The 27,603-nt window shown below is 42.6% G+C and overlaps 2 protein-coding genes across 5 annotated transcripts in view; both read left to right on the forward strand.

The window, feature by feature from the left end:
* Nucleotides 1-1,516: 1,516 nt before the first annotated feature.
* Nucleotides 1,517-12,375, forward strand: LOC118207768 (RNA-binding protein 5-B-like). 4 transcript variants are annotated; one of them, XM_035381753.1, is made up of 25 exons: nt 1,517-1,685; nt 2,736-2,793; nt 3,136-3,310; nt 3,734-3,886; nt 4,201-4,270; nt 4,734-4,807; nt 6,017-6,109; nt 6,441-6,501; nt 6,931-6,996; nt 7,163-7,323; nt 7,570-7,667; nt 7,802-7,889; nt 8,010-8,078; nt 8,275-8,350; nt 8,523-8,623; nt 8,840-8,966; nt 9,132-9,223; nt 9,471-9,656; nt 9,833-9,973; nt 10,362-10,445; nt 10,559-10,738; nt 11,097-11,171; nt 11,293-11,396; nt 11,490-11,619; nt 11,745-12,375. In XM_035381753.1, exons 2-25 carry the CDS (start codon nt 2,777-2,779, stop codon nt 11,868-11,870), a joined length of 2,547 nt encoding a protein of 848 aa, XP_035237644.1. In that variant the 5' UTR covers nt 1,517-1,685; nt 2,736-2,776; the 3' UTR covers nt 11,871-12,375. The 4 variants fall into 4 exon arrangements, with proteins under 4 accessions (XP_035237644.1, XP_035237645.1, XP_035237646.1 ...); XM_035381754.1 differs by having other exon boundaries at nt 9,135-9,223; XM_035381755.1 differs by having other exon boundaries at nt 3,737-3,886.
* A 14,155-nt stretch (nt 12,376-26,530) lies between these two features.
* LOC118207995 (sodium-coupled neutral amino acid transporter 3-like) overlaps nt 26,531-27,603 on the forward strand; it is a 37,800-nt gene continuing 36,727 nt past the window's right edge. Inside the window, exon 1 of the mRNA XM_035382234.1 lies at nt 26,531-26,748. The gene's annotated coding sequence lies outside the window, so the exon portion shown is untranslated. The remainder of the gene's footprint in view (nt 26,749-27,603) is intronic.

Raw genomic sequence — 27,603 nt, forward strand, 5'->3', positions numbered from 1 at the left:
TTGCATGTTAAATTAAGGATCAGGACTATGAAAAATGCATTCTTTATTCTAGTAGTTTTATAGTTATAGTTGTACTCTATTATTGGATGAATTCTGTGGACATACAGACCACGAGTGCTTTGCATTTATTGCCTTTGTAAGAATGACTTGTTTAGGTAAAACGTTATGGATGATGTCATTAAGGTGTCACGTATCATTGGTTTCTGCAAATGAGCAGAAAGTTATGCATGCAGTCATTACATTTATTTTCAGTCATGCCCATGGCAATTCACAGATTGTCAGAAAGTGCATGCACCAAATATAGTCAATAAGCTGGTGCAGTACAGCTGTAAATGTAATGCATTTTCAAGCTGAATATAAAAGCTACCACCATTTTAAACAAAAAAGCTAGAAGTGTAGCAGGTCTAGTACATTATGATGATAGGGCATACTCTATCCTCTTCATCAGCTTGAATAGTGCTTTCCACCATTGGGAAGCCAAAGTGATGAGCAGGAACTCACTGTTTAGAATCAGTGGAGGGAGACCTGCAGACAATTCAGTAGTGCTGTGGTGGACAGCTCAAAATTTTTAAGCACCGGATCTGAAACATATAGGCTAAGATTTGTAAACCTCTGTCTGAAATTTTGTCAGCAGTGACTGGTGAATGTGTACAGCGGCGATACAAAAACAATGTGTTCAAAATAAGTTTATGCAGTACCTTATGTCAACTGTGGTGCAGGAAGACTGCCTCAGTTTTCCCAAGTCACCCTGAATCACCAAGTGAGGGGTGCTAGATATGTGTGTGGGGTAGAGCTTGAGGGTGTTTCTCATTGAAGTCTGGGATAACAGCATTCAATAAATCAATCAATCAATCAATCAATCAAAATGTATTTCTATAGCACACTTCATACACAGAGGCAACCCAGTGTGCTTTACATAAATAAAATTCAAACACCGACCGTGCACATTTTACTTGTAAAAAAGTGGAATGTTATTCTGCTGTGCATATCCATTAAAAAAACATGGCTTGGTGGCATTGAAGGGCCTGTGGAGCACCAAAATAAGACAATTCTATTAGAATCTTTTGAACAAGGTTTACTGTGGAAATGGATTGGTTTTTGAACAAATGTGGAAAAAAAGAGAAGCTGAAAATGGCTGAAGCAGAAATCAGTAACCTGATGGCCAGTCAGACATTAGAGGTAAATATTTTTTTAGTTTTATGGAGCATCTAGTATAGTCTCTTGGAGTGGTGAAAGCGGGGCAATATTCGTAGTTAATTGTATCTTACTTCTTTCTATCAAACCAGTGTCAAATAGGCATTTGAGATTATATTACATTACAGGTATTTGGCAGACGCTCTTATCCAGAGCGATGTACACAACTCCGTTTACGGAATATTTAACTTCAGATGCGGGTAAATTCTGAAACGTTGTTCCTCGGGAACTAATAAGTCTCAAATCTTCCTCTAGGTGGCAGGTGTGTACCAGCCACGCGTTTTATATCGGGGGGGGCGGGAACCGAAGAAGAAGGACAGCAAGGGATCCTGGGAAAGAGAAAGGCAGGGAGAGCCATTTTTGCTTAGAGCAGAAGCAAACAAAAATGGAAAGAGCTTGTCCTTGAACTTTGTTTACAGCATAACTAAATGTACTTTTTTGTTGCATTATTCGGCAATTAAGATCTGTCGCATCTAACTATCGTCTCTTTGGTAAGTTGTTTGAACGATTATTATAATGGTGAAACTTGTTTGTAAACATATTGTCTAACTGGAACTTCTGTAAGCTAAGCTAGCGTTAGGTAGCTGCAAAGTGTCCATCTTGTTTAACGTAGCCAACCTTACTAGTTAGCAAGCTAACGTCAATTATTGCTCAGTGTCAAGGAATGGGGTATGTGAATATCACGCGTTATTGCTGCTTGTTTTATTTTGGATTATGTACTGTCGTTTTTGTTTGTCTGTGTGCTTGCCTTGTAACTTAGTTGATTTTATATTGTAAAAGGGAAAAATCTGACCTTCCTCTTGTGCCGTATGGATACGATACCCTGTTTCGATGTTAAGCGTTATTTTCCGCTAACATTGCGAGCTATTTGTAGGAGGAATAGTGGATGCTCTTATCTGGTCATATGTGTGGTAACATTGACCGTTCAAAAGCAATGAACGATGCATTAGCTGGCTGCCTTGATTCAATGTTATCCACTAAAACGCTAACTTATCTTCTCTAGCTGACGTTAGCATTTTTCTGGGAACTTTTATTAGCTGAACAGCTGACTCTAATTCGGCCTGTTTTACATACATATATATATATATAAGTAACGCTGGTAAGGAAGCTGTGTATGTAGGCTATTTCGCTGATCAATATAGTCAATGAAGATACTTTACTTTTTGTGTGCAATTTAGCTGTCCTAAATGTTTAAAGCAGTAAGCCATACATTGTCATTGCAGATGTGTTATCTAAGAGCTTGTCGGCTGGGGAATTAATATCTGACGAGCAACAGGCAAACTATGTCAGCTAGCTAACCTTATCTAAATATTTCAAAAAAACTCAAACCGAAGAACTGTACCACAAGCTTGTAACAAAGTCAATCGTTGTGTAAAACACAGGCATTCAACGTGATGCCTGTGCTGTGGCTTTGCCTTGGGACACACTATTTCGTTTTTTGAGAATGGCCAGTGTATTTATTTGCATTGTGGCATTGAGCAATATTATTATTAGTATTATATTGCATTTTCAGTTTACAAAATTATTTCTGCTTTTTACAGAGAAATTGTCTTTGCACCAGTCTTCTATTGTATCATCTGACATGGGAGCTGATAAACGGTGAGTTCCACGTAGATTCCACTAGTATTGTTATATAACTGCGTTTAATTTTAACAGTAATTTTAGAACTGTATATTATGGTCCACCAGCAACCTCCACTTTTTAAAAATGAGATTCTTGAACCTTACTTAGACATGGCGTTTATGATTTTGTAAAACGTGAAGAGAAATATTTATTACTTGTTCCACCAGACAACTGCGATTTCAGTTTTAGTTTTAAGATGATTGTTTCCAGTATAACTTACTCGGTGACATTTTTGAAGTGATTTTACATTGTGTGTGCCACAGTAGGGAGTCTTGTTCTGTTGCATTTACTGAGTGATGGCTGTGCGTCCGCACACAGGGTCAGTCGCACTGAGCGTAGTGGCAGGTACGGACCGGACCAGTCCCGCGACGAATCCGAGTGGAGGGACCGGCGGGAGAGGGACCCGGAGCGTGAATATGAGGCCAGGCGCTGGGGCGATGAGAGGCGTGGCGACCGCTACGACGGGGAGCGCAGGGGCTGGGACAGCCCCGAGGTAGGCCCCTACCTGCTTTCACATGCCACAGTTACATATTTAATATTTCCTGAAGAAATGTAACATGAGGTATTGTAATGGACTAATTTGGAAGAGGGCAAAGCTGTTTGCCTAAAGCTGGGTTGCCCTACTTTGCAGCACTGTCGTTGACTATATGTAGAGGCATACTGTATGAATCTGCCTGATTCCCATGGTGCTTTGGGTCTTTGAAATGCATGGAACAAACTTATTTTTTCATATTATGGTTTTTAAGGTAATCATTTGATTTAATTTATGCTCCCTTCACTGTTGAAGCAATAGGTTAAGCTAGAGGTATTTTGTACCTAAGAGTCTGGCCTCCTGCCTGTGTCAAGCAGCAGCCTGGACTGCTTGTTTCTGAATGAGCAGCAGTATGCTCTTACTGATTGGCTGTTACTGTCTCAGCAGAGAGACCGGAAGCGACGCAACAGTGACAGGTCTGAAGATGGCTACCACTCTGACGGCGATGAGCTGGACTACAGAGGAGAGATGGGCGAGGAGCAGGAGAGCAAGACCATCATGCTCAGGGGCCTGTCGCTTCATGTCACCGAGGCAGAGGTGAGTCCTCCTGCATCTCCTCGTCAGCCTTCTGAATCCCCGTCTGCATAGCCGAGCCTTAACGATCACTGGAATTAAGAGCCCAGTGTACTCTTCTGCTATTTTGATTCATATTTTAGATCAGTATGATGCTGTGTTATTTTGGCATGTTTGTTCTTTAGTTGTAACCTTTTAACAGATCATTTACATTGTCCAATATGCATGAGTTCTTTACATGCACAAATGGCTTAGGTTAGAATTTGGGGAATGGTTTGAGGTGTGCCTTTGTGCGAGGCAAACGTTGATGACACGAGTCACTGTCTCACATGGGGCAGGTCCGGGCTGCTCTAGACCTGCTGGAGGGACCCCAGCCTGCAGACGTCCGTCTGATGAAGAAGAGGACAGGTGAGAGTCTGGTGTCCGGAGGACCCCTGTCCCCCAGCCTCAGACACCACAGGGCCTTCATTTCAAGTTTTGCCATAGCAAAGTAATAACCCTCTTGATGTCTGACTTCACGAGACAAAAAGGCCTTTGTTTTGATCTAAATGTAATGCCAGAAGGTGTGCAAGTAGCAAAATTGTACAGCCTCCATCCTAAAATCCGGCCTAAACTTCGAAAGTAAAAGCATTAGGCATCTGCATGGTCCCCCCCGTCCCCCCTTTGAAAGTGTGTGAACAGTACCGACTAGGCCTTGTCCTCTGAGGGTTCTTGCTATGGCAAAGGTTTGCCCTGCACCCAAAAAAAAACTCCACCCACTGTTTCACTGTATGGGTTTCTGAGCTGTGAAGCAGTTTGTGACAGAGCTTGATTGTTGTGCCAAAGGATTCTGACTAACACGACTCCGTCTATATCTGAATGCTGTCTCTAGGTATAAGCCGAGGGTTCGCCTTCGTGGAGTTTTATCACTTGCAAGATGCGACCCGATGGATGGAGACCAATCAGGTTGCCTCTCAATCACCAAGTCTAGAATTATCTTGGGGATCAGAACACAAAAACAAGAATGCGATGTGAAAATTGATGGACAGCGTGAATATGAAATAAATGGAGTGGAGAGTTGTAGCCTGGGGGTCCTGTTTAGGAGACTTGACTTGCCTGGTGGTATTTTTTTAAAACTCAAGGAGTTACATTTAAAAATACTTTCAAACCAATCATGAAACGCTATGGCGAGCCTCTTTAAAATTGAATGGAAGGAAGTGTTTTTAGGTTTTATTTTTTGCATAACCATTGCTTGTTATTTAATATTTAAATAAACCTGTTTTGATCTGGAGAAAAGGAACTGCGGGACCAACAGTGGCATAAGCAGAGTATGAATTTTGAGTAAGGGACTGTGGGGAAAAATCCGCACATTGAATTTTCATGAGACATTTGAGAGACTCTTTGGAGCTATATATTTATCTTTCATTAAGTGGCATGTGCTCCTTATTTGATAAAGTAACTTTGCATACACTCTGCTACGTGGTCATTGTTAGCTCGATTCACCTTTTCCGTTAACTAGCGTAGTTCAATACAAAGCCTGTCGTTTTTGAGACTTTTTACAGTCACAGACTTTAGCTTTTAAAAGCTAATAAAGTGTAGGGAATGACTATTGTACACAAAACAGATGCAGACTTAAAACTCGACAGTAAACCTTTATGGTAAAGATCCTGACCGCATCAAGTTTATTGATTAGTTAAACTTAGAGGACCCCCTGAAGCTCACAATCCAAGGAAAGAACTGGGTGATTTCTTTTTTGGCACATTTTGATGTCAAAATAAGATCGTCCACTGCGGATGTCTGCTGTCAGTTTTTCCCCGCCAAGTGTTGGAGATAAACGTAGTAGAAACGTCTGAGTGTGGGGGGAGAAAGAGGGACATGATTGTTTTTCTCAGAGACTGTGGTTATGGGTTGATGATGGTTGATGACACAGCGCACCCCGTACGGCGGCTGTTCCCTGGTTTACACACTCCGCTCCGGCTCCGCCTCGGCGGGCCGGCAGCGCTCGGGTCCGATACACAGTCAGAACCCCTCCCCAGCGCACACACCCGCCCGCCTCCGACACCCTTTCCAGCTGACATTACACCCTCCCCCATCCTTCCCGGAAACACACCTGATCAGCCCATGTGACTCGAGTCAGCCGGGAAGCCAGAAATGACTGCCGCCTTCCTCTTGCAGAACCTGCTGATGATCCAGGGCAAGAATGTGGCCATGCACTACAGCAACCCCCGCCACAAGAAGACAGGAATTGAAGACTGGCTCTGCAACACTGTAAGTGCCCCCGTACCTCCCTCACGCTCTACACTCACTCACAAGTGTAGCCACCACGGCACTGGACCATGTAGCCCTACAGTTTGAGGCCGTGCTAGAACTGGCGCTTTGCTGCAGTCCGTGACTTGTCTAGATTTTGCTGACCATGTCATGTGACTTGCCTGCTGAGAGATTAATGAGTTTACCTGTTGGAAGGGATGAGTTTGTAGGCAAGTTGTTCCCTGGTAAGTATCACCCACTGCAGCTTCCTAGCTTGCTTTTGACTGCGGGCGCAAAGTTCAGGCTCTGGGTAGTTTGCTGTGAATAAAACGGTGTAACCGATTGCTTGCAGTGTGGCCTGTACAATTTCCGAAGAAGGCTGAAGTGCTTCAGGTGTGGAGCAGCAAAAGTTGGTAAGTGGTCTCCAGTCCAAAGAAGCCACTGATTGCACCCATCCGGATGTCCCGAACAGGCTGACTCTGTCATAGACACAATCTGCTTCTTAGGATGTGGCCTTCTGGCTCATGGTCATAACTATTTTCGTTTACACTAAATCATGCCTCGCCAGCTCTGTCAGAAAGTTCTAGAAGTGCTGGTGGGGCATTAAAAAAAAAAAAAAAAAAAAAAAAAAGCTCTGCAAGCTTAATATTTGAATTAAGAATTAACTTGGAATTTGGGGACTTAATGTGTAAATGTTGAAGTAACCAGCAGCAGCATCATTCGGTATTTCCGATTCTATTCCTGGCAAAAAACCCCATTGGCACTCGACTCTGGCGATCTTCCTTGTTGTAACTGAAGGGTTCTTGATGGGTGTTTTCTGTTGTGTTTGCTTTTTTTAACAGAGTGCGAGACCACCAGCCCTCCGGGAGCTCCAGAGCCCCAGCAAACTGGAGATTACTACGGCGACAGTGAGAGCCAATCGTCATTTCTAGATCCGCTATATTAGTAATGCATTGCTAACCCAACATTTGGCATGTGGCCATTAACGCGTCCACCAGTGTAGCATTCTGTAGTGTGACTTAGTTTGTAGTGCTGGTCATTTCCCTGTCAGAATGATGACTGTATCTCTGGCAGCGATCATTTTGAGGAACATCGCCCCGCTCACCACGATAGAGGCCATTATGGCGGCGCTGGCACCCTACGCCAACCTGTCGGCGAGCAACATCCGGCTCATTAAGGACAAGCAGACGGGACAGAACCGCGGCTTTGCCTTTGTGCAGCTCTCGTCCCCTCTGGTACGATCAGTTCACTACACGCCACTGCACTGGCATCATTGCCCTTGTAGAGCCATGCGGTGGGCTGGTTTCTGTTGTTACTTGGTACCTATTGGATGAATGAAGTCTACTCATCTGGTTTAGTTAATCCAATAAGTGCTGAGTAACAACGGAAACCTGCACTCCTTGCAACTCTCTCACTCATGCATTGCTGCAAGCTCACTGTGGGAAGTCACTGAACAGTCGACTGCTTCCGTCTCTTCACAGGAGGCTTCCCAGCTTCTCATGATTCTCCAAGGACTGCAGCCGCCACTCAAACTGGATGGGAAGACCATCGGTGTGGACTATGCCAAGAGCGCCAGGAAGTGAGTGCACGAGGGCACGCAAAGCACTCGGGAGGCCATAGTCTCCTAACATTAACACTGTTGGTAACCATAGAGATGTCTTCCTGGGGCAGACAGTGACCACATGCTTCTTGCTCCCCCCCCCCACCACCCAGGGATCTGCTCACGCCGGACGGGAACCGCATCAGTGCCTTCTCTGTGGCCAGCACTGCCATCGCTGCGGCCCAGTGGTCCTCCAGCCAGGTACCAGCCTGCCGCTAGCTTGTCTGGCTCTGAGCCTGACCAGGTTGACGCACTGAAGTGCAATAAGACTGAATTCCAGCAGGTTTCTTGTGTGCTAACGCGTGCTCTGTGTTCTCTCAGCCTCAGCAGGGCACGGAGGCACGCTCCGAGTACAGCTACCTGCAGGAGGGCTACATGCCCTATGCCCAGGTGAGCATTCGGCCCGTTCCTGTGATTGAGCTGAGATGGAGGCATTGTGCTTCATCTTAGAGCAGAGGGGCCTGTTTTTCCCCCGCAGAGAAATGTACAGAATTCATGTGGTGCTGTAACTTTAATGGTTTCCTACATTCAGTAAAGAGTAGCTTTTAATGGTGTAAGTAGTAAGGGTTTTGCGGTTCTCTTGCAGTACGGTCAGGATTACCAAGCCTACTATCAGCAGCCTGGAGTAATGGATCCTGCACAAGGGACCGGCTTACTGGGAGGTAGGAGTCCTTTACCTTGAGCTCTACGGTCAGCATTGGGCTGCACTTTTAGAGACTCATTTAACGCATCACAGTATTTTTTTTATGCATGGAATCGAGACAAGGCTTTTTCATGGTAAAAGTATTAGCGAATAGAGAGCATATGCTGATGAGCCTGCCCTCACTGTTTCAGCTGCCCCTGGGGTGAAGATCCTCCCTGCCGCTGCAGGTGTGGTGGTGTCTCAGAGTGCCCAGGTCTACCAGCCCCACATCGTCAGCCAGCCCGTCACACAGGTGAGTCCGGCTTCACCAGCACAGACCCGATTAATCGCCTATCGCACTGGGATCGCATACACTGTTATTTCAGTTACCCAGCTGAAACGCGCCATATTCATTTGAGATGGTAACTGTCAGCGTGGCAGCAGTCGCATGATAGTCGTGCCGCGCAAGCTGTTTCTGAGTTCACTTGGCTGCGGTCCCTATGGTAACAGTCTTTTACCGTATGTGCAGGCTGCCCAGCACACTGAGGCATTGGCTCAGTCTACAGGCGTCGTGGCAACCGCATCTGCAACCACCTCAGCTACTACGGCAACCGCCACCGCAACAGCCGCAGCTCCAGCCTCCGACGGCAAAATCGGTCCGTGTGCCTGACCTCAGACTCATGACATTGACAACATGACATGGGTGTTTGAATTGTGCTTTTTGAACGCTGAAGGTGCTTCAGGAGGACTGTCGCTTGGTGACTCATTCCTGTAGCACAACCCCGTTCTGTTCTGACCGTCTGTTTCGTGTCCTCCTCCAGCAGTTCCCGACACATCTACCTACCAGTACGACGAGGCCTCCGGGTATTACTATGACCCACAAACTGGGCTCTACTATGATCCAAACACTCACGTACGTAGTGTGACTGATGGATATGTAGATGCTAGGAACACTTTCAATGGATACTTAATGGAAAATGTTGAATCTCAGTGACTTAATTATTCCCTCAAAATCACATGCTGACATGTCACATGTCAGTAATGGCATGTTCTGCTGTATTTGAAATCGCATGCTCTAGCCTGTCCCAGTTGAATTTTGCCTTTGTTGACGCCTGTCGACAGTTACAGAGTGACTTTCTTTTTTCTCCACTCTCCCACAGTATTACTACAACTCCCAGACTCAGCAGTACCTGTACTGGGATGGTGAGAAGCAGGCATACGTACCTGCGGCCAGTGGCACCGCCGCCGCACAGGCCTCAAACTCTACCTCAGGAGGCACCGCCACCAAGGAGACCAAAGAGGCCAAGGAGAAGAAGGAGAAGCCAAAGAGCAAGACTGCGCAGCAGGTAGGGCTCAGCGTTTGGGTCCCGAGGCTGTCTCGAGAGGGACCAGCAGGCTGAGTGCTTTGTCAAAGCAGGGCGTGTCTCGGTGTTCTCCGTACGAATGCGTTTGTGTGTGAGGGTTTCGGTCCGCTCGTTTCCAAGCCCAGGTTGGCTAACGCGCGGTTTGCTTTTGGTCCCAGATTGCCAAAGACATGGAGCGCTGGGCGAAGAGCCTGAACAAGCAGAAGGAGAACTTTAAGAGCAGCTTCAACCCCGTGAGCCAGGAGGAGAGGAAGGAGGCGGCCGCGGCCGATGCCGGCTTCATCCTCTTTGAGAAAAAGGTACAGGAGGCACCTCTGCCAGGAGATCAGAGATTAACGGCTTGATTTAGCCAGTCATTATAGGTCAGTGGTTGAGTTGAAATGAATTGCTGCGACCAAACGGGGCTACTGCTTAGATGAGCCTTATAGTTGATCAGAAAATGTAACCGACCATTGGATTATCAGCAACGCACATAGCCTGGAGTTGAGCCGACACATCTCACATCAGTGTCAAGCTGTAATACTGTGAAGTTATGTGCCAGACGACTGAGACGAGGGGTGGACAGATGAGGGAGCAATAAACTGGGTCCCGTGCTGGTTGAAGACTGGGGGGGAAAATGGCGTCGTGTTCTGGTGGTGCTGTGCGGTGTGCGTCTCAGCCCAGCTCATTGTGCCTGTGCATTTACAGCAGAGCGGCGTACTGGAAAAGCTGCCCGTTCCTCTGCCACTGCAGGTCCCCGAGACCACCAAGCCTGGAGAGGACGACAGCGCTGTGAGTAGGAAATGAGGCCTCCTGCTTTTACCCCCATGTTCTTTATCACGTTAAAGTGCACTTTCGCTGTCGGTCTCATCCATGTTAATGGCGTCCGTCTGTGGGTTCATCAGTGCGGTCTGGTGGCGGCGTACAGCGGCGACAGTGACCCGGAGGAGGCGGAGTCTGAGCGGGGTGAGGATGGGCTGGACAAGCTGACGGACTGGAAGAAGATGGCCTGCCTGCTGTGCCGCAGGCAGTTCCCCAACAAGGACGCGCTGGTGCGCCACCAGCAGCTCTCCGATCTGCACAAGGTACTGCTGCCCAAAGGCTCTCAGCTGCCTTTTACATGTCTGCATGACCTGGGATAAATGGCAAGGGCACCTTTTGTTAAGGTCTTTAGGTTTTACTCACCAGTGTGAGGCTAAGAGGGGCTTACTCATTAACTAAGTGTTAATGTTTGTTGAGTCTTTGGTCTCAAACTCCAGTAAAATTCCAGGAATTGTGTAAAGAATCTTCTGTAGACATTGCTCTACTCTTCCATTTGTTTCCAAAATTCTCCCAAATTGTTCTCAAGCCAAACAGATTGGATTGTATCCCTTGGTGGTAAGAGAAGGGAACTTGATACTTTTTGGTTAAAATCCAAACTTTCTCCTCCTTTTCCTCTCCCAGCAAAACCTGGAAGTTCATAGAAGATCCAATATGACTGAATCAGAGCTGGAGGACATGGAGAGGAAGGAAAGTGAGGTATGGGCTCAGTGAGACTACGCCTTACCTTCACAGTGTCAACGCTGGCTTTGGTCGAAGTGAAAATGGCCGACTGGTAGTTTTTCCACTAATTCTGTTTTCACCATTTTCTTCCTAACAGATGAAATACAGAGACCGGGCAGCTGAAAGGAGGGAAAAGTACGGCATCCCGGAACCTCCAGCACCAAAGAAGAAGAAATTTACCCCTCAGCCGCCACCTGTCGTGTAAGTGCAAGCTGTTTCCTTCACGAAGCCACCCTTCCATGAGGGACATAGGGAGTGAGAGAGTAACGTGCTCATCTTTTCCTCTCACCCCAGGAATTACGAGCAGCCCACAAAGGACGGCCTGAACAGCGACAACATCGGCAACAAGATGCTGCAGGCCATGGGCTGGCAGGAGGGCAAGGGCCTGGGCCGCAACCAGCAGGGCATCACCGCGCCCATCCAGGTGAGCCGCGCTGAGGCCGATCCCCTTTCCTGCGTTTGGCCAGGGTTCCGCAGCCATTCAGTCTGAGAACCGCAGAGCTTTGGGAATCCTTGGCCGTTTCCTTAACCGATTGTACCCCCTCGCAGGCACAGCTGAGGATGAAGGGCGCGGGCTTGGGGACGAAGGGCAGCAATTACGGCCTGTCTCCTTCCGAGACCTACAAGGACGCCGTGCGCAAGGCCATGTTCGCTCGCTTCACCGAGATGGAGTGAGCCCGTCGCCTCCAGCGCCAGACGGCCCCTCCCGGCCCAAAGTCCGAGCTCTCTCTGCAGAGAGCTCGGACGCCCATTGATTTGCCTTCTCACGCGAACGGCTGCCCGCCCGTCCTTCTGAGCCACGTCCCTCCCGGAGCCTACCAGCGGAGATGAGACGGTTGCCATGGTTGCTTTGGGGAAAGACGGCAGCTCTGTTTCCGGGAGATAACGGAAGACATGGCGCCGGTCTCATTTCCGCGGCAGCTGCCGGTAAAGGGCTGCTCCTGCCCGTGGGCTCGGCAGTCTGAACGTTTTGAGAACGATGGACACTCGTCTGTTTCTCAGGTGGAGCGAGAGCAGTTTGTATGTAATTTAATGTATGTATGTTTCCTTGCATAAAAGAACTTTCTTTATCCTCTGTGAATTGGTATCGATAGCATTTTGTGTCCATGTTCAATAAATTGTACAGTTTGTAAGATACATTTTTTTTTTGTACAGACAAAATAAATTGAGTGGAAACGTTTTCAGTTGGTCCATGTTTTTTGAAGTGTTGTAGGTTAAATGAAAGTGGAGTGTGTTTTTTTTGAATATCTAATAAAATGGGATGTTTTTTGCCCCCTGGTGGGGGGGCTGTCTAACATTCGTGCGACCCAAGGTTCTCGTTCGGCCCCGCCCAAACCAGGCTGACCGCAGTGGCAGCACCCCCTCTGGAACTCACAGGGTCAGCAGCAGCCCTCTTAGCACGTGCTAAAGCTATGCATTCCTTCCAACCGTTCTGGTTTAATATCCCCATCTGTACACCGTTTGCTCCCCGGTGCCATAGATATATTAACACGGAAAAGGAAAGTAATGCCAAATTGCAGTACGTTTAGTTTTCGTCATTTTTTGGCACAATTTGGATCATCTGAGGCAAAAGTGAAGTGTAGAGAATTGTTTGTGTGTTTTTTTTACTGGAGGAGAAAGGATGATGAACATGTTGTTTACTGTATTCCAAGAAACATTCTAGGGCATATATAGACATTTTTACCTTACCAAAGTACCTTTCCAGAAGTAATTTTTTGGTCTAGAATGATCCCATTAAATTGTTTAAAGAAGCCTCTGTAGAACACTGAAAGGGTCACTACTTACCTACCTACTTACCCAAATATCCAGGGCAACATTCTGACATTAATCAGTCCCACATGGCACTACAAGCAGTGGGGTTTAATTTTCCAAGGACAGGGTTGAGAGGGCACCTATCAGGAGGGGAATATCCTATAAATAAGTGGTTTTAGTTGAAAATGTTATAGAATTTGAGCACTCAATAAATCATCAGTGGTTGGCCTGTCTCGCTGTAGAGTTCCAGCTCTTTGTTGCCTCAAACTCCTTGATTGCTTGACTGCCTCATTTGTCTTATTTAGTTTCAATCATCGTGCAAGCAAGGCCCACCACAAATATTCAGGATTGTAACATTCCAAATGTCCCTTCCCCTTCTTTAAAGCGGAGCGTTTCCACTGCTATTTAAAGTGTCCACTAGAGAGGGCTGTTGGTCTGAGGAGTGTGGTCCTGCCTTGTCGTGTCATCTGAAGGACACTATAGGACATGCACATTGCAAACTGGCTTCACATAGACCCAGGTCTTTGGCTCTGCATTCATTTTCTTAAGTTCAGTTGTTATTAGATGATTCTCTCCTTGTGGAAAGACAATTGGCAGAAACAGAAATAGGTGTTTCTCTTTGATGTATTTCTCGATTAAGTAGGTCTTTCTTGGCAACTGAAATTTATACACTAGGAAAAAAAAAAAAATGTTTTGGCAGGCTATGAGAAATTGGACAGGAGGTGAATTGACTGCTGTGTTAGCCACTTGTAAATGTCCAGCAGCATTACTATGGCAGCAATAAGTTAGGTCACAAATACACTGTCAGCCCATTGGGCCCCTTCAGTGTCTCTTCTGTCAGGTGTGCAGTTCAAAGTCTTGTTTTTTTTTTTTGAACTACTGCACTTTTAGTTTGAGTTTTAGTTATTCTGTGAACTGTAGCTCCAGGCTTCTGTTCGCAGCAGTATTGTGAATGGCTGTGGAATGTCTTGGCTTAGGCCTGGCTGTAATGCTGATTAATACTGACAAGGAAAGCCATTTACTAGAAAATGTATACTGCTACTCATGTGCAACATTTCCTCCTCTTTCACTGTCTCGGAGATAAAGATGCACAGTTCCTTGATGCACTAACTGGTCCAGACATGGTGCGGGTTTGACATTAATTCCTATTCTTGATCACTTCTCTACATGTCCCTGTTGGATGAAGTTAAATGGTCACCACCTCAGAAGGCTTATTTCTTTACTCAAATTTTTCTGGTTTTAATTGGCTGCATTTGTTTCTGTTGGGCCTGTGGTATTTATTCATAATATACTGAGCAGGCCCTGTTTATATGGTTTTTACAGTGGTGCTTATACAGTCGCATCAGGGACAGTACCCATGGCAGTCCAAGGCTCCTCTTACAGTACATTAATGAGTACAGGCATGGTGATAAAATGATATTAAAGTATTACACTGCCAGTGGCTTGCTTTCATCCCATTGATTTGTGTCACAGAAAAAAGTTAAATCTCCCCCAATGGGCATGACAACGAGCTCATCAGCAGCTGAAATACAGCCGTTCAGTTGAGCCTTGCAGAAATTGGGCTTCATTCTGAGGTTCCTGCATGCAATTTCACACATTTTTGTTTCCAGTAAGATGAGCTGTCCAGTGTAACTCCTGTGTAAGATGTGAATGCTGCCAAGTTGCATTGGTTATGATGCTCTATCGCTGAAGTCAGTTGGAGGTATGTCAAATGTCAGTTACACAAAGTTACAATTGTGATATCAGCACAGAAGTATACCGTCACACTAAGACCACAGTGAGATGTTCAAGGTCTTTCCCTTGTTTAATCAATCAGTCCCATTTTTGGTTAATTTTGATTATGTGGGGTTATGAATAATGTTCTTTCTGTCAGCAACAATGTTGGTAGCCAGGTTGCCATTGCTATGTATCAGAAGGATTCTGTACTGCAAATGAGGACTTAGCTCTTTGTTTTAGCACATGGTCAGCACTTGGTAAGGGGAGGTACATAAATTTAAAAAAGGAAGTATGAACATCTCTGAAGAAATAGACATGAACAAAACATTTGGTCAAGTCAAGTCACTTGATGGGCTAGCCTTATTCTTATTTGTTTAAATCTGGTCTTGACCTATTCTCTTGACAAATGTTTCAATGTAGGCCTGCTCAAGTTGTAATCTGTGCTGAAATGCTACTGCTGTATTCATGTGATGCTGAACAGAAACAGCCATTTCTCTTTGCCCGTATGTGAGACTGTATTGTGATGAACAACCTGTCCGCTGTGCTGAAAGCCCCTAGGCTCAGTGGCAATGTCAAAATACTGCCCTTTCCTTCATCTGCATCGGTAAAGTTCATCCTTGTGATCTTCTTCCCAAGAAAGCTGATTGTAACTGCTCTGCATTTGGGGAAGAGAGCGGGTGGTTGCAGTTTCAACACAAATTCAACGCTTGCTGAATAAATAAGGGGGAGGGAGTTATGCTATGAGCAGGAGAAACTTTATTTTCTTCACCATTTAGTGTCTTTCTTTGGAGGTGACCTCAAGGCAATGCTATTGACATGACACTTACTTTTTCGCTGACCTTTCCATTATTTGATTACAAAGTGATGAGCTGTGCTTAATGTTCCAATCCCAGCACTCCAAACTGATTCAGGTTAAAGGGAAGTTCAGCTGATTCAAGAGCCTTTACTCAGGATATTGTTCCAGAAACACAGAAATACTGGTTACACAACAAAATCAATATGTAATCTTTGCCTGTGCAGTGTTTTCCCTTTTCCCCTTAATTACTGTTGTGTGATGCATATAGTAACAGCCTTTGTGTACAGATCTCAATTCACAAGACAAATATTTGATGACATTACTATATATTTTTTTTACCATACATATTTATTATCTCTGTGTGTATTGTCAGGTGATATGCAGGTGTGTTAGACATGCTGGTATGTTGTCTGGTGCCAGTAGCTGTGAGCTGTGAAGTGTGAACCAAACTGCCCTTTATGTTTGTGATCATATGACCATTTTTGTCCAGTCATGGAAGGCTTGTGTTTTGCAAACATTTCAGTTTTCCCTGTCTGCATGTCATTTTTCCATTACAAAATATTTTTTATTTTGCACTTTTTTGGTTGTCCTACTTCCTCATCAAATGTTGCCAAAATCCCATGCTTGCTTTACGTTTCTGACTATGTGATATGACAATGGAGAAATGGAAATGGAGGCTGGAGAAATCCAGACTGTGCTTTCCAGGATAGAACTATTCTCATAACACGGTACAACCTTCTTGAAGACCTACTCTTGAGAAAATTGCAGGGGCTTGAGTGAAAAGTGAGGTGCATAGCATGAAAAATTCAAAGCATAAAAATGTATAGCTGTGAACTTAATAAATAACTTTTATTGTTTTGTAATTGTTTTAGCCGTTTGTTCTGGCTAAAACAAAATGTCATGTGAGGTTTGTGTACTATAATGGTTAGGGGGCTCGGCTTGCAACTTCAGGATTGTAGGTTTGATTCCCAGGTAGGGCATTGCTGTTGTAGCCTTAAACAGGCATAAACAGTTTACTTAAGAACTTTTGAATGTATGTGTTTAAGTTGCTCTGGATATGTAGCCTTACCCAGAAATGTAAATGTAAAATGTCGCCCTCCTGGGGGTTAGCCTATGCAATACATTCCCTTATGAAAAAAGTCACATGTGATTTTAACATTTTCACATGTGAAAAGAAAATGTCTTTGGCATGTCCACATGTGATTGGCTTTTTATACTTGTGAATGAAGAATCCCATATATGAAAAGAAAATTGGTCACATGAAGTCATTTGAAATTTGTATCTATGAATACAAAAACACATGACTAGATATAGCACAGGTTATCTTTTCCGCACGTATATTTTAATTGGGATTATTTTTTATAATTCATATGTGTATTCTTCACATGTTTGGGTGTTCACATGTGATTTCCAGAAACTTATCCAGAGAGGCTTATAGATACAGAGATTAGTATAAGTCTCAGGACTATAAAAGTGTGAAGGAAAATAGGAAGGTCCTGCATGACCTGTATGTTTGTTCCTGATGACGTGGATGTGTTGCATGCAATATTTACTCAAGAGACTCATCCTGTTCTTTTCATAACATTACGTCACAACAAAATGGGAGTTTCTTTACATTTTGTACAGCCCTTTCCAGAAAGTCTTGTTGCCCTCTGCAGGTGTGTGGTAAAAGTTAATACAGGTGTGATAATAATGGAAAGGATGTTCAGCATTACATCATGCTGAACATCGTTTCCAGTCACAGCTTAGAATCATTGTTTGCATATCCCAGTGTGATTACTGATGCTGTGAAACTCATGAGCTTTGAGGTTTGGTAACTCTTTAAGCAGTAAAAAAACATCTGGGGGAAAAAACAAAACAATTTTCAGTTGAATGGCCAGCTACAGTCAAGTCAAGTTGTGAGATTACTGATATTTTTCATCAATACAGCACAGATGTGCTGGTTAAGTGTTTAAACAGACTTTTGACAGTGATTTAAATATCAGTGTAGATGTGCGACGTGGATCAAACAACCTGCCATAAATGACTAAACTTATGCAATTATTATTTATGCCAATTCTGTATGCATATGATGCTGGTCATAGGGCTCTCTCAAATTGTCATGGTTTTTTTTTTTACATATGTAGGTTGGGTTCAAGTTGTTCTCAGCCACATGCAATATTTGTATTTATTTTGTGAGTCCTTGACCGACTGTGAGCCTTTCCTTATATGGTCTGCTGATGCCTACTATTAAAATTCTGTTTCTTTAGCTTTGGAATGGAATAAATGCAACAATATGACTTGTCAACAATAGCTTGAGCCACTGGTTTGGAATCATAATTTTCATAATCTCCCCAGATTCCTATTGTGTTGCATGTGAAGTATCCAGATAACAAATGAGAAATTCCATTATGTAGTATATAACACTTTTTGAACTAGATGAACAAGTGGGATTAATGGTGGGCCTAGTTTTTTCCAGGGTGTATAGGTTCCTTCATTTCTGAAATACACAGTGCCCTCCTAATTATTTGCACTCTTGATAAAGATAATAAACAGCGCAGGTCATGAACTATATTATATACTCAATAAAAATGTAAAAATTATATCAATAACAGAACAGTTGCACAGAGGAAACTTTTTAAACAAGTAATATTTTTATTTCCAGAGTAGATGGGTGCCCCCTGTTGTTGGGTTTTAATTTCAACTCTTTAATATTGTCCTTTTATAATGTGTTTCTTTTGCACTTTGTCTTAATGCGTTTAATGTTTTATGTAAAGCACTTTGAATTGCCTTGTTGTTGAAATGTGCTATACAAATAAACTTGCCTTGCCTTGCCTTGCCTTGTTCCCCCGATAAGGATAATAATTCTGAGTCGTCTTCTATGGTGTTTTTAGAGATAAGTGAACATATTGAGTGGAAATGTCCTCCATACAGAATTTTTCAATATCATTTAGATCCCTTGATCTGTGATCTCTGACTGCTTTCCTGCTCTCTTCAATTCAAGCTACAATTTCTCAGTCATTACAAGTCCTGAGAATTTCAATTACAAAATGATAATTTTGTGCTCAGTTAACCATTTTATGGTTTATTTTGAGGTGTTCATGGGATGGTTGTCTTGTGGTAAGATTTGTGGCCAGACATTTGCCTCCTGAGGGCACTTTGGTAAACCTAGAGAGGAGGAGGCCTGAGGGAGACAGCTGCTTTCTAAACCCTCCCAGAGAATCTCCCAACCGATTGTTAGTATGTGTGACCTGCCTTGCTTCTAAAAGTCACACATATTTCCTAAAGACACCAGTTGTTTGTAACAATGAGCCCTGTGTATGTGTCAGATTGTTCAGCACTTTTCTTCCAGAGTGTCTGGAGGCACATTCCGATCTCAGTTGTTCTCTAAGTTTATATTTCTGTTTGTATCATTTGGCTTGGAACATGAAATTTGTGTCAAAAACGTCATCATTGTACAAAATAATTTGTATTAGTATGGCACTTGCGATGAAGTTTCTATGTTGATTTTACAGCATATATTTACAGTATATTTTAAAGCATATGTCCTCATTTTTTTTTTTACATTACATCAACACAGAATGATTTGATAAAGAACTGTATAAAAGTTTTTTAAATATTTTGTCTAGTTGAAATGTCTGCAAGCTAAACATTTGTTTTAAGGCCACTCACTTTGTTTTTCACCAAAACTGTAAAAATCATTTAAATTCAATTAGAAATGAATTCAATGCATGTTCACCCTAATGTTATATTTCCACCTCTGTCTGTCCATAGAACATTATCCGAAAAGGCTTGGGGATCATCCAGTGCTTTTTTTGCAAATGAGAGACGAGCATTGATGTTTCCCTTGTTTAGCACTGGTATCCATCATGCTACTCTTCAAAGAATCCCTTTCGCCCAGTCTCTTTTCTTATTGTAGAGTCATGAACACTGACCTTAGCTGAGGTTAGGGTGGCATGCAGTTCTTTGGATGTTCTTCTGGGATCATTTGTGACTTCCTGAATGAGTTGTCATTGCACCCTTGGAGAAATTTTGGCAGGCTGGCCACTCCCGGGTAAATTCACCATTGTCCTAAGTATTCTCAAAACCTATTGTCCTTACTGTGAGTTATTTGTTGCTATTTGATCATATCATATAAGGCTGTGTACCCCTTGAGTACAAATGGAGAGGTGACTTGGATGGAACGTAGCCAAAGGAAATTCAGCATATGGATCAAGAGACTGACAGTCTCCCACGGACCTTGTTATAGATCAATATACATCCAACTGGAAAAAAGTTTTTTTTTCAGCATCTGCCTCCATCCAACGTTATATTTTGCTAGGCCTCACCTCACGTCCAGGCTCATTTCATTTCATTCCTCCCACAGAGATCAACATTGCTGGAGGCTCCCATTGCCAGCAAAGCGTTTGTGCACCGCAGCGCAGGTTCTCCAATGAGCCGGGTTCGGCAGAGCGAGGTCGGGGGGATTCTGTGAAAGCGGGATTGTGAAAACTTTCACTGGTGCTTGATATCTTGGGAAGAATAATAAACAATCCCTCTCCGGAATGAGAAATGTCTTGTGTTGATAAATGGTTCAGGGATCGACCACGTTACCTAAGTTAACTTTTTATATAACATGAAACAATTGTATGGCCTACCTCTTCCATCTGTCAGTATCGAGGGAAGCCCTACACAGGGAAATGAGTCTTTGGCTGTTATTGTCTGTGATATTTGTTTACTTGGAAGTGCCTCGCAATCCTAGCAGTTCCTGTCAACTCTTAAAACTCTGTATGTGTCACACATGTCACAGCCATATAAGTTCCATTTTTTGACAAGGCTGTCTGTATGCTAATTCTTCCACCTAGCTGTTCAAGGGGATGTTTTGGAAGAGTGTTGCTTTCTGGGTTTCACAGATCAAGGTCTGTGTTCATTCTGAGTATGTGTGTACTCTATGCATTTGTGACTGATAGCTGGGGTCTGAAAGTTCATTGGCTTGTGGCAACACTAAATAACAACTGGAGTTGCCAGCCCTGTTTCAAAGAGACATTTCTGACTGAGACCTGAATGAGTGTCTTTGCACCGACACATACATATCAACTTTGCAGCACTTTAAATAAGGTAATTGTGTATTGCTTCCACTTTTTTCATTGGTCACTTATTATTAGCCAGTATTAGCCATCCAATATATTTTTAAATAAATAACTAGAAATTACCTCAGAATATGGATCTCCGAATTCAATACGAATTGGTGGTCATCAGTATTTACACCTGAGAAGTTTTTTTCTGCATAGAACGGATTAAGTAATTTACCACTATACAGTGGATTGCAGATTTACATATTGCAACCTGTGCTTGAACCACATCTTTACTTTGCAACATCTAGGGTCTGTCAGTCTATATTTCAACAGGCCTGTTCAACTGTTGAAGAGATATTCAAGTTTTTGTTGGGACATCATTATAATCATTTTCCAACATGATGTTGAAAGCTGTACTCTTTCATTAAAGTCAACAGTTTTCACTTTTGTCTATGTGAATGTCTCACTGATTGCCACACTTATTTTAGCTATCCATTCAATGCTCTGTTTTACAACATATGACCATTACTAAGCCAATCATAGCTGGCTCCAGTGACAGCTTGAAAAAGAAAAGGAAACAGCAAAATTACCAGTTACTACCAATTATGTCCAATAAAACCCAACATTTCACAGCAGTCAAATTTGTCATTGGATTTACTATTGTGTTTTGTACTAATGAGAAGCTATATTTAAAGATGAAAGTTGAGTTTAATGAGTTGTTAAAAGTTATTGAAATTAAAGAATTGTTTTTAGAGCAGGCAAATAATGTGTTAAGGGTGCCTGAAGGCAACATTATTCAACTGACTGGTCGTATTTTAATGTTTTTATTTTATTGTTCATATTATGGCACATCCATTTCACATTCTTCTTGAATTTTTGATGCAATAACAGGTTATTTCCTTGTCTCAAATATTCTCCTCCAGTTGAAATGTTACAAAAAGCCCCTTTGTTCAGAATGTTGCTTTACACTTTATACAGTGTTACTTTGTGCGTGAGAAAGAGCTGAATATTTTCCGGAAAAACTTGGAAAGAATCCCGTTTGCCCTGTGGTTTTGCATTGTAAGTTTACATTTCATGACGTCCCACAGCTTTTGAGTGACTAATTTCACCGCTCTGAACTATGGGTAGGACATAATTCCAGTATAAATGTTAAATGCATTGGAATATTCTGGTTAAAATCTGCTGAACTGGAATTCCATTACAAGAATTTCGTTGCATTGAAATTGAATGTCAGCATCAGGTTGAGGTAAATGACTACTCTTTGATGGTACAACTAAAATTATCATTATCTAAAAATGGTCATTGAAATGGCCAACTGAAATGACTTTGGATTGGGAATTTTTAACATACACTTTGTTTTTATCAGCTTTTCCTGAATGGTTTATTTACTTAGTCTCCACCCTTTAATGTAGTCAGTCTGTGAATGGTGTGGCTCATGCTTAAACTTCTGATCTCTGAACAGAGATACGCATTCTGATCTCAGTGTGATGGAGTGACCTCCCCCAACTCCCACTGGTCTTTGATGTGAGTGTTCTGGTGAGATTAGACTGAGATGAAGGGAGGGGCACTAATTAATGACCAGGAGTTTGTACAGCCTTTAGCTATATTTATACCAATTTTTCTCTAATTTCCAAGAAGTGTTAATTAACAACATTGCTTCCCTGCCAGGGCAATCCACCAAAGATTCACTCTCTGTACTCGATGAAAATCAGAACACTTTCATAGAATTCCTCATGTAGGACACCAGTACTAAACAGGTCCAGATATCCTTGGGTAAAGTGGAACCTGTTAAGAAGTTGCATACAGGTACAATTTACAAAAGGTTCCCTTACTCCCAGGAGTAGATGTGGTTTATTGAATTTTAAGTAGTTGCATGGGTGTCTGGACTTTCTTCTCCTTCCCCTGTGTTTTATTGTATTTTAAGCTGAGGAGGAAGTAATATTCAATTGCAATATATTACCTTTTCTAATATACAGTGGCATGAAAAAAGTATGTGCCTCCTTCCCGATTTCCTCTATTATTGCATATTTGTCACACTGAATGGTTTCAGATCTTTACAGAAATAATAATATTAGACAAAGGCAACCTGAGTAAACACAAAACACATTTTTAAAATGATCTCAGGTTGCTTTTGTCTAATGTTACATTTTGTCTAAAGATCTGAAACCATTCTTTGTGACAAATATGGAATAATAGACAAACAAGAAGAGCGCAAATACTTTTTCACAGCACAATATGTATCACATTTTGTGAGGTAAATCCTTTTGTGAGGAAAAGCATTATGTTTACTGTATATATTAAATATATATGTTTTACCTTTTTTTGTCATAAATTCAAGTTTGGCAGTCATCAGACTCAGTACCCAGCTGCCAAAAATAAAAATGGAGAACTACAGTGTTATTAAACTGGTTCAAAGCAGGTTAATGAACAGGTTCTTTTTCAAGGAGACAAATATCCTAAAAGACCTTGTTTAGAAAAGGAGCCTTGGTGTAGGTTCCTCCATGTAGACAGTTTCCTAAATTCAGAGCATTTATGACAAACTCATTGCATGTTAATTTCACTGCTGAAATGGATTGTGCCCCATCTGCAGAATGAAGTAATATTTTTCTTGCTACCCAGGGCTTTAAATGATCCAGAATCAGTCTGGGCCGGAAGCGGCAGGCTCAGTGATGATGGCTGTTGTTTTTATTTTCCATAAAAAAGTCAGAAATATAGCTGTGTTTATCCCTGAACATCAAAGACATGATTTGGCCAATGACCGGCACAGCTTCTGACCCTGGCTGTTCAGTCTTAAATCACCAATGCTCAGGTCTGTGGCAGCGTGTTATGAAAATTCCATCTCTCTGGTGACCTTCTCTGAGGGGGCGGCGACAGATATGCATGGCAATATTGTGACGCATGCACAATGTCCACATGTGCTCTGGGGAAACAACATCCCATTGAGAGCACTTGGAACAACCTTTCAGAACAAAACAGATTGGGGGGCGGGGGGGAGCACTGATATTAATTGAGTGTGATGTCAGCATCACACCGCTCAAAAACACCTTCTCTTAAAGGAAGCAGTTTGCCCTCTTCTCGTTATACACTTGGCTGAGCTAATGAAGAGTCTTCCGTTTTCTGCTTGAAGCAGGCCCATTTTCCAGCACATAGGTCCTTGGGTCTTTGGAGAGACAGCAAGTCTCTCATGGTATGGGAAATGTTATACTCCATTTCCCCATGTTAAACTGCACTGCACAGGAACATTACCTCAAATCAACTCCTGAATTAATTTAGGTCTTTGTTAAAAATAATTTACCTGCATATTCAACTGTCAACTGTAGGTTGGGTCACAGTAGGCAGACCAGACCTGACTCAAAAATATATTTTAAATAGCACTAGTTTTATTCTGTTCAGATTTAAGAAGAGTCCTGCAGATCCCTGAGAATTTAAAACATATATTGTTTCTTATCAAAATGCATAATTATATGGCATAATAACTGTTCTGAATATTGATCGTGAATTGAATTGAAGGCAATTATTATGCTTGTGTCATTACTGGTTTAGGCTGTAGGCTAATTAAGCTAAAGCTATACTTCACACTGCTGATATAAGGGTTACAATTGAGTGTGATTTTCTTCATTCATTCTTCAATAGGCAAAAAGGATGTTATAGTCCACTTCTGCAGCTTGACTGATTGTTTCATGACAGTGCACCACTTATGGGTGGAAACAGTATGGCCAGCAGCTGGTGTAGGTTGCTGTGGTGATCACACACTGAAGAGGCGGCATGCCTTTCTGGAACTGGCTCTCTAGAGAAATGTTTTCATATTTCTCTGAATCATCTCTCTTCATATCAATGCACTTAGCAGGGACTTAATAAATAAATCTAGCATGTTGTCAGTTGTGATCAGAAAAAAAAGGTAAATGATGTACTTGCACATGCAATTTCTCTTCAATTTTGAAATCCAGCGTATATGAAATACAACAGAACACTATTTTGTTATACAAAAATATAGCTGTAAAAAAGCAAAAACATACAAAAAATAATGTCAGCACTTAAGTGGAGTCACAGACATAATTCAAAGAGTGAACTGAGGGGCTCAATTAAACCAATTAGAATGTAGCGACAGAGTTGAGGCATGCATCTGTCGGCTTCACAGATGACCTTTGAACCCAGAGCCACATGGTTTCTTCCTTGTTATTGTTCTGTCATCCAGTAATGAGAGGCACGACATCATACTGTGCTAGGGCGCTAGCCGGTTTATTGAATTTACAGGCAGAATATTAACACAAATACTGAAGTTAATATTCCATTGCCAACAGACAGAATGTTGATCAAATCGTGGCGCATCAATCAGTTCTGACAGCAGCTCAGGACCAGAATGGGATTTAATGTAGTTATATTTTGTCTGAATTAGTATCAATTAAATCCTTCTTCTGGGGATGCACACAGAAAGATGAGTAATTGATATGAGTGTTTATTGAGCACTTACCTGCTTTTGACATCTGTAGACAATTATGCCATATATGTTTACAATGGTTTCCGTATGTGTAAATAAAAAGATTAATATTTTGGTTCCCCCTGTTTTAAAAGTCAAGGTTTAAGAAAAACAAAACAATACATTACCTTCACACAAAGATGGAAACCTGAAAATTTTGATCCAGTTCAGGGCCATTTGCTTGCCATTTTCTTTTTCTTGCATCTCACCGACATTATGTGAGACACATCCCGGAAAAAAGTGCAAAATAACACATAAAGTGACTGATAGCTAGGTTGCATCGTAGGTTCCCAGGGCTGAGATGCAGCAACACTGGTCTAACATAAACAATAGTTTCCCCACCCTAAAAATGAGGAACATCCCGAGGCTTGGAATTCCAGACTGTCCCAAGAGGAGGTGAAGTTTGAGTCCCATCTTAGGGTGCATTGCCCTGACTCCTGAGGGCACCCCCTTTGAAGCCAGCATACATTCCACAGTGCAAATAGAACGGGAGCTGAACAGCTGCGGTGTGGCCTGAGCAGATTTATTTATCAGCCACCATCAGCGCTATATTTATACCTGGGAGGCATGGCGCGAGAAATTTTGCCAGTGTCCCCCGTCTGGGCACTATCCCACACTCTCGTCACCGTGTGATGAAGAGGGAAGCCGCCTTTGCTGCTTGCGTACTCATTACTCCAGCTGTGTGACCGCAGATGATGCTCAGTGAGACTGTGACTACTCTGTGCAGATACCCCCGCTCATTCAGAATTTGGATGCTGCAGGCAGGAGAGATTAAAAGTGGACACACAATAGCTGTCCAGACTCAATAGCATGCATATGTCATTGTCACATTCCTAACCACTGCAGCAGTATACAGCTCATTATCGCTGCTAGACAGTCTAGTGGATAACTGAGCATGTACAACAGTGGATCAAGGAAAGCGACTGTGAACAAACAGTATTAGACTGGGTAGAAATGGGGTTAGATGAGCCTTTGGGTTTTGGATGTGAATCTTCAAAAGTAGGTAACTTGGATTCTGTTGTGCTTCTTCCTAGTAAAGCGTTGTGTTTCAGTATTGTGACACTGCACACAATACACTCATATCCCACTGTCGCTGTATCAGTCTCTCTGCTAGCGCCACAAGTAGACACACAGTTGGCCATAAAGTCACCCAGGAAGGGAGGGCTTCTGTTGGCAAGCTTTACCCTGCTGTCTCTTGGACAAGAGATTTCACCGGACAAGTCTGTGTGCTCCAGCAGCCATCTTCATTGTTCAGAACGCTTTATTGTTCACAAATGCTGAACAATAATCCATGTTCCAGAAATATGGAATGCCACCCAAATGATTTAAATCTTTATTGGCTATAGCTTAAAAGTGTATACGTAGAACGTTCGTAAATAGCACCTATATGTCTTTAAATACCCTAGAGTCGGTTTATTCGCATTCCTAACTCTGCTGGATGTGGTGGCACCACCGGTCTCTTCAATTGGCAACTCCTTATCTACTTTCTCTTAACGCGCGAATGTATAAAAAGGCATCTCATGATTGGAGGGTATGCGATTGGAGGCGGAACTGGCCGACCCCCATGGTCTTTACCCTTAGAAATAGCTTCTTGTCCCAAAAGACAATTAACGTGCGATTGAGAAGGGGTATTAATAGAGTGTTTTTCATTTATTTAAAAGAAAACGTTGGAGTAAAATAAAACAACTAGTCGAGAAGGGGGAAATTAAAGAGAGGAAATACCAAGTTAATCGAGGAATTTATTCGTATACTGCGTTCCACACGGTTTCTCTTTGACTGGTAAGATGGTACACTAAACTGGCTACATATTCGAAACGCTTTTTGCGCAGCTGTATGCATTCTTTATTTTGCACTTTTGTATTAGAATTTCTAACATGTCTCTCAGTTTGAAGTTGTATCGTTTACCTTTATTAAATTAAAATAATAATTGATCCATATCAAATCGCCAAATGTTGGAGAGTAACTACTAGGTTATACCAGATCCTTGTTGCTTTATTATGGATGTGTGTTAGTTCTCCTGCTCTGTCCTGAGCCCTTCGTACCATCAATTGTATCATTAAGAAAGCGCACGTCTATTATTTTACTATTTGCCAAGCATAAATGACAATGCCATGTGCTCTGTCCGTACAACAGCCTTGAAATGACATGCGCGTACTGGTGCGTTTTTGCATTCTGCCTTACATTTAGCTAAACTTATTTTATCCAAACGAAGTAGGCTAGTTTTATTTGACGGTACTGCGTTTGGCCATGCAGATTAAATATTTAAATACTAGGCTATATTAGCCAAATACCTACGTTTAATTTCCAGAGCATCTTGTGCTGGGAGTCCAGTGTCTGGTATTTTAGGCTATTGCAATTTAATTATAACCTATAGCCGATTGAATCTAAATAAGCCTATAGATGAAAATGAGTTCTGCACTTTATATGGCATTGTAGCCTATTCACCATTTGATCTACTTATATATAGCTTACAGTATTTGATACGTGTGGCTCAGTGTTTAGCCTGGTAGATCGCTTTAAATGTCTGCTTAATGTTTCGCATTTGTCAAGGTAGGATTTATTGACAATTATGCTACAGGAGGACAAAATTATAATTTCTTTAAGAACTATTGGCTAACATTCGCTTTACTTGCG

This window comes from Anguilla anguilla, chromosome 11 (genome assembly GCF_013347855.1).
Source record: "Anguilla anguilla isolate fAngAng1 chromosome 11, fAngAng1.pri, whole genome shotgun sequence".
Lineage (NCBI taxonomy): Eukaryota > Metazoa > Chordata > Actinopteri > Anguilliformes > Anguillidae > Anguilla > Anguilla anguilla.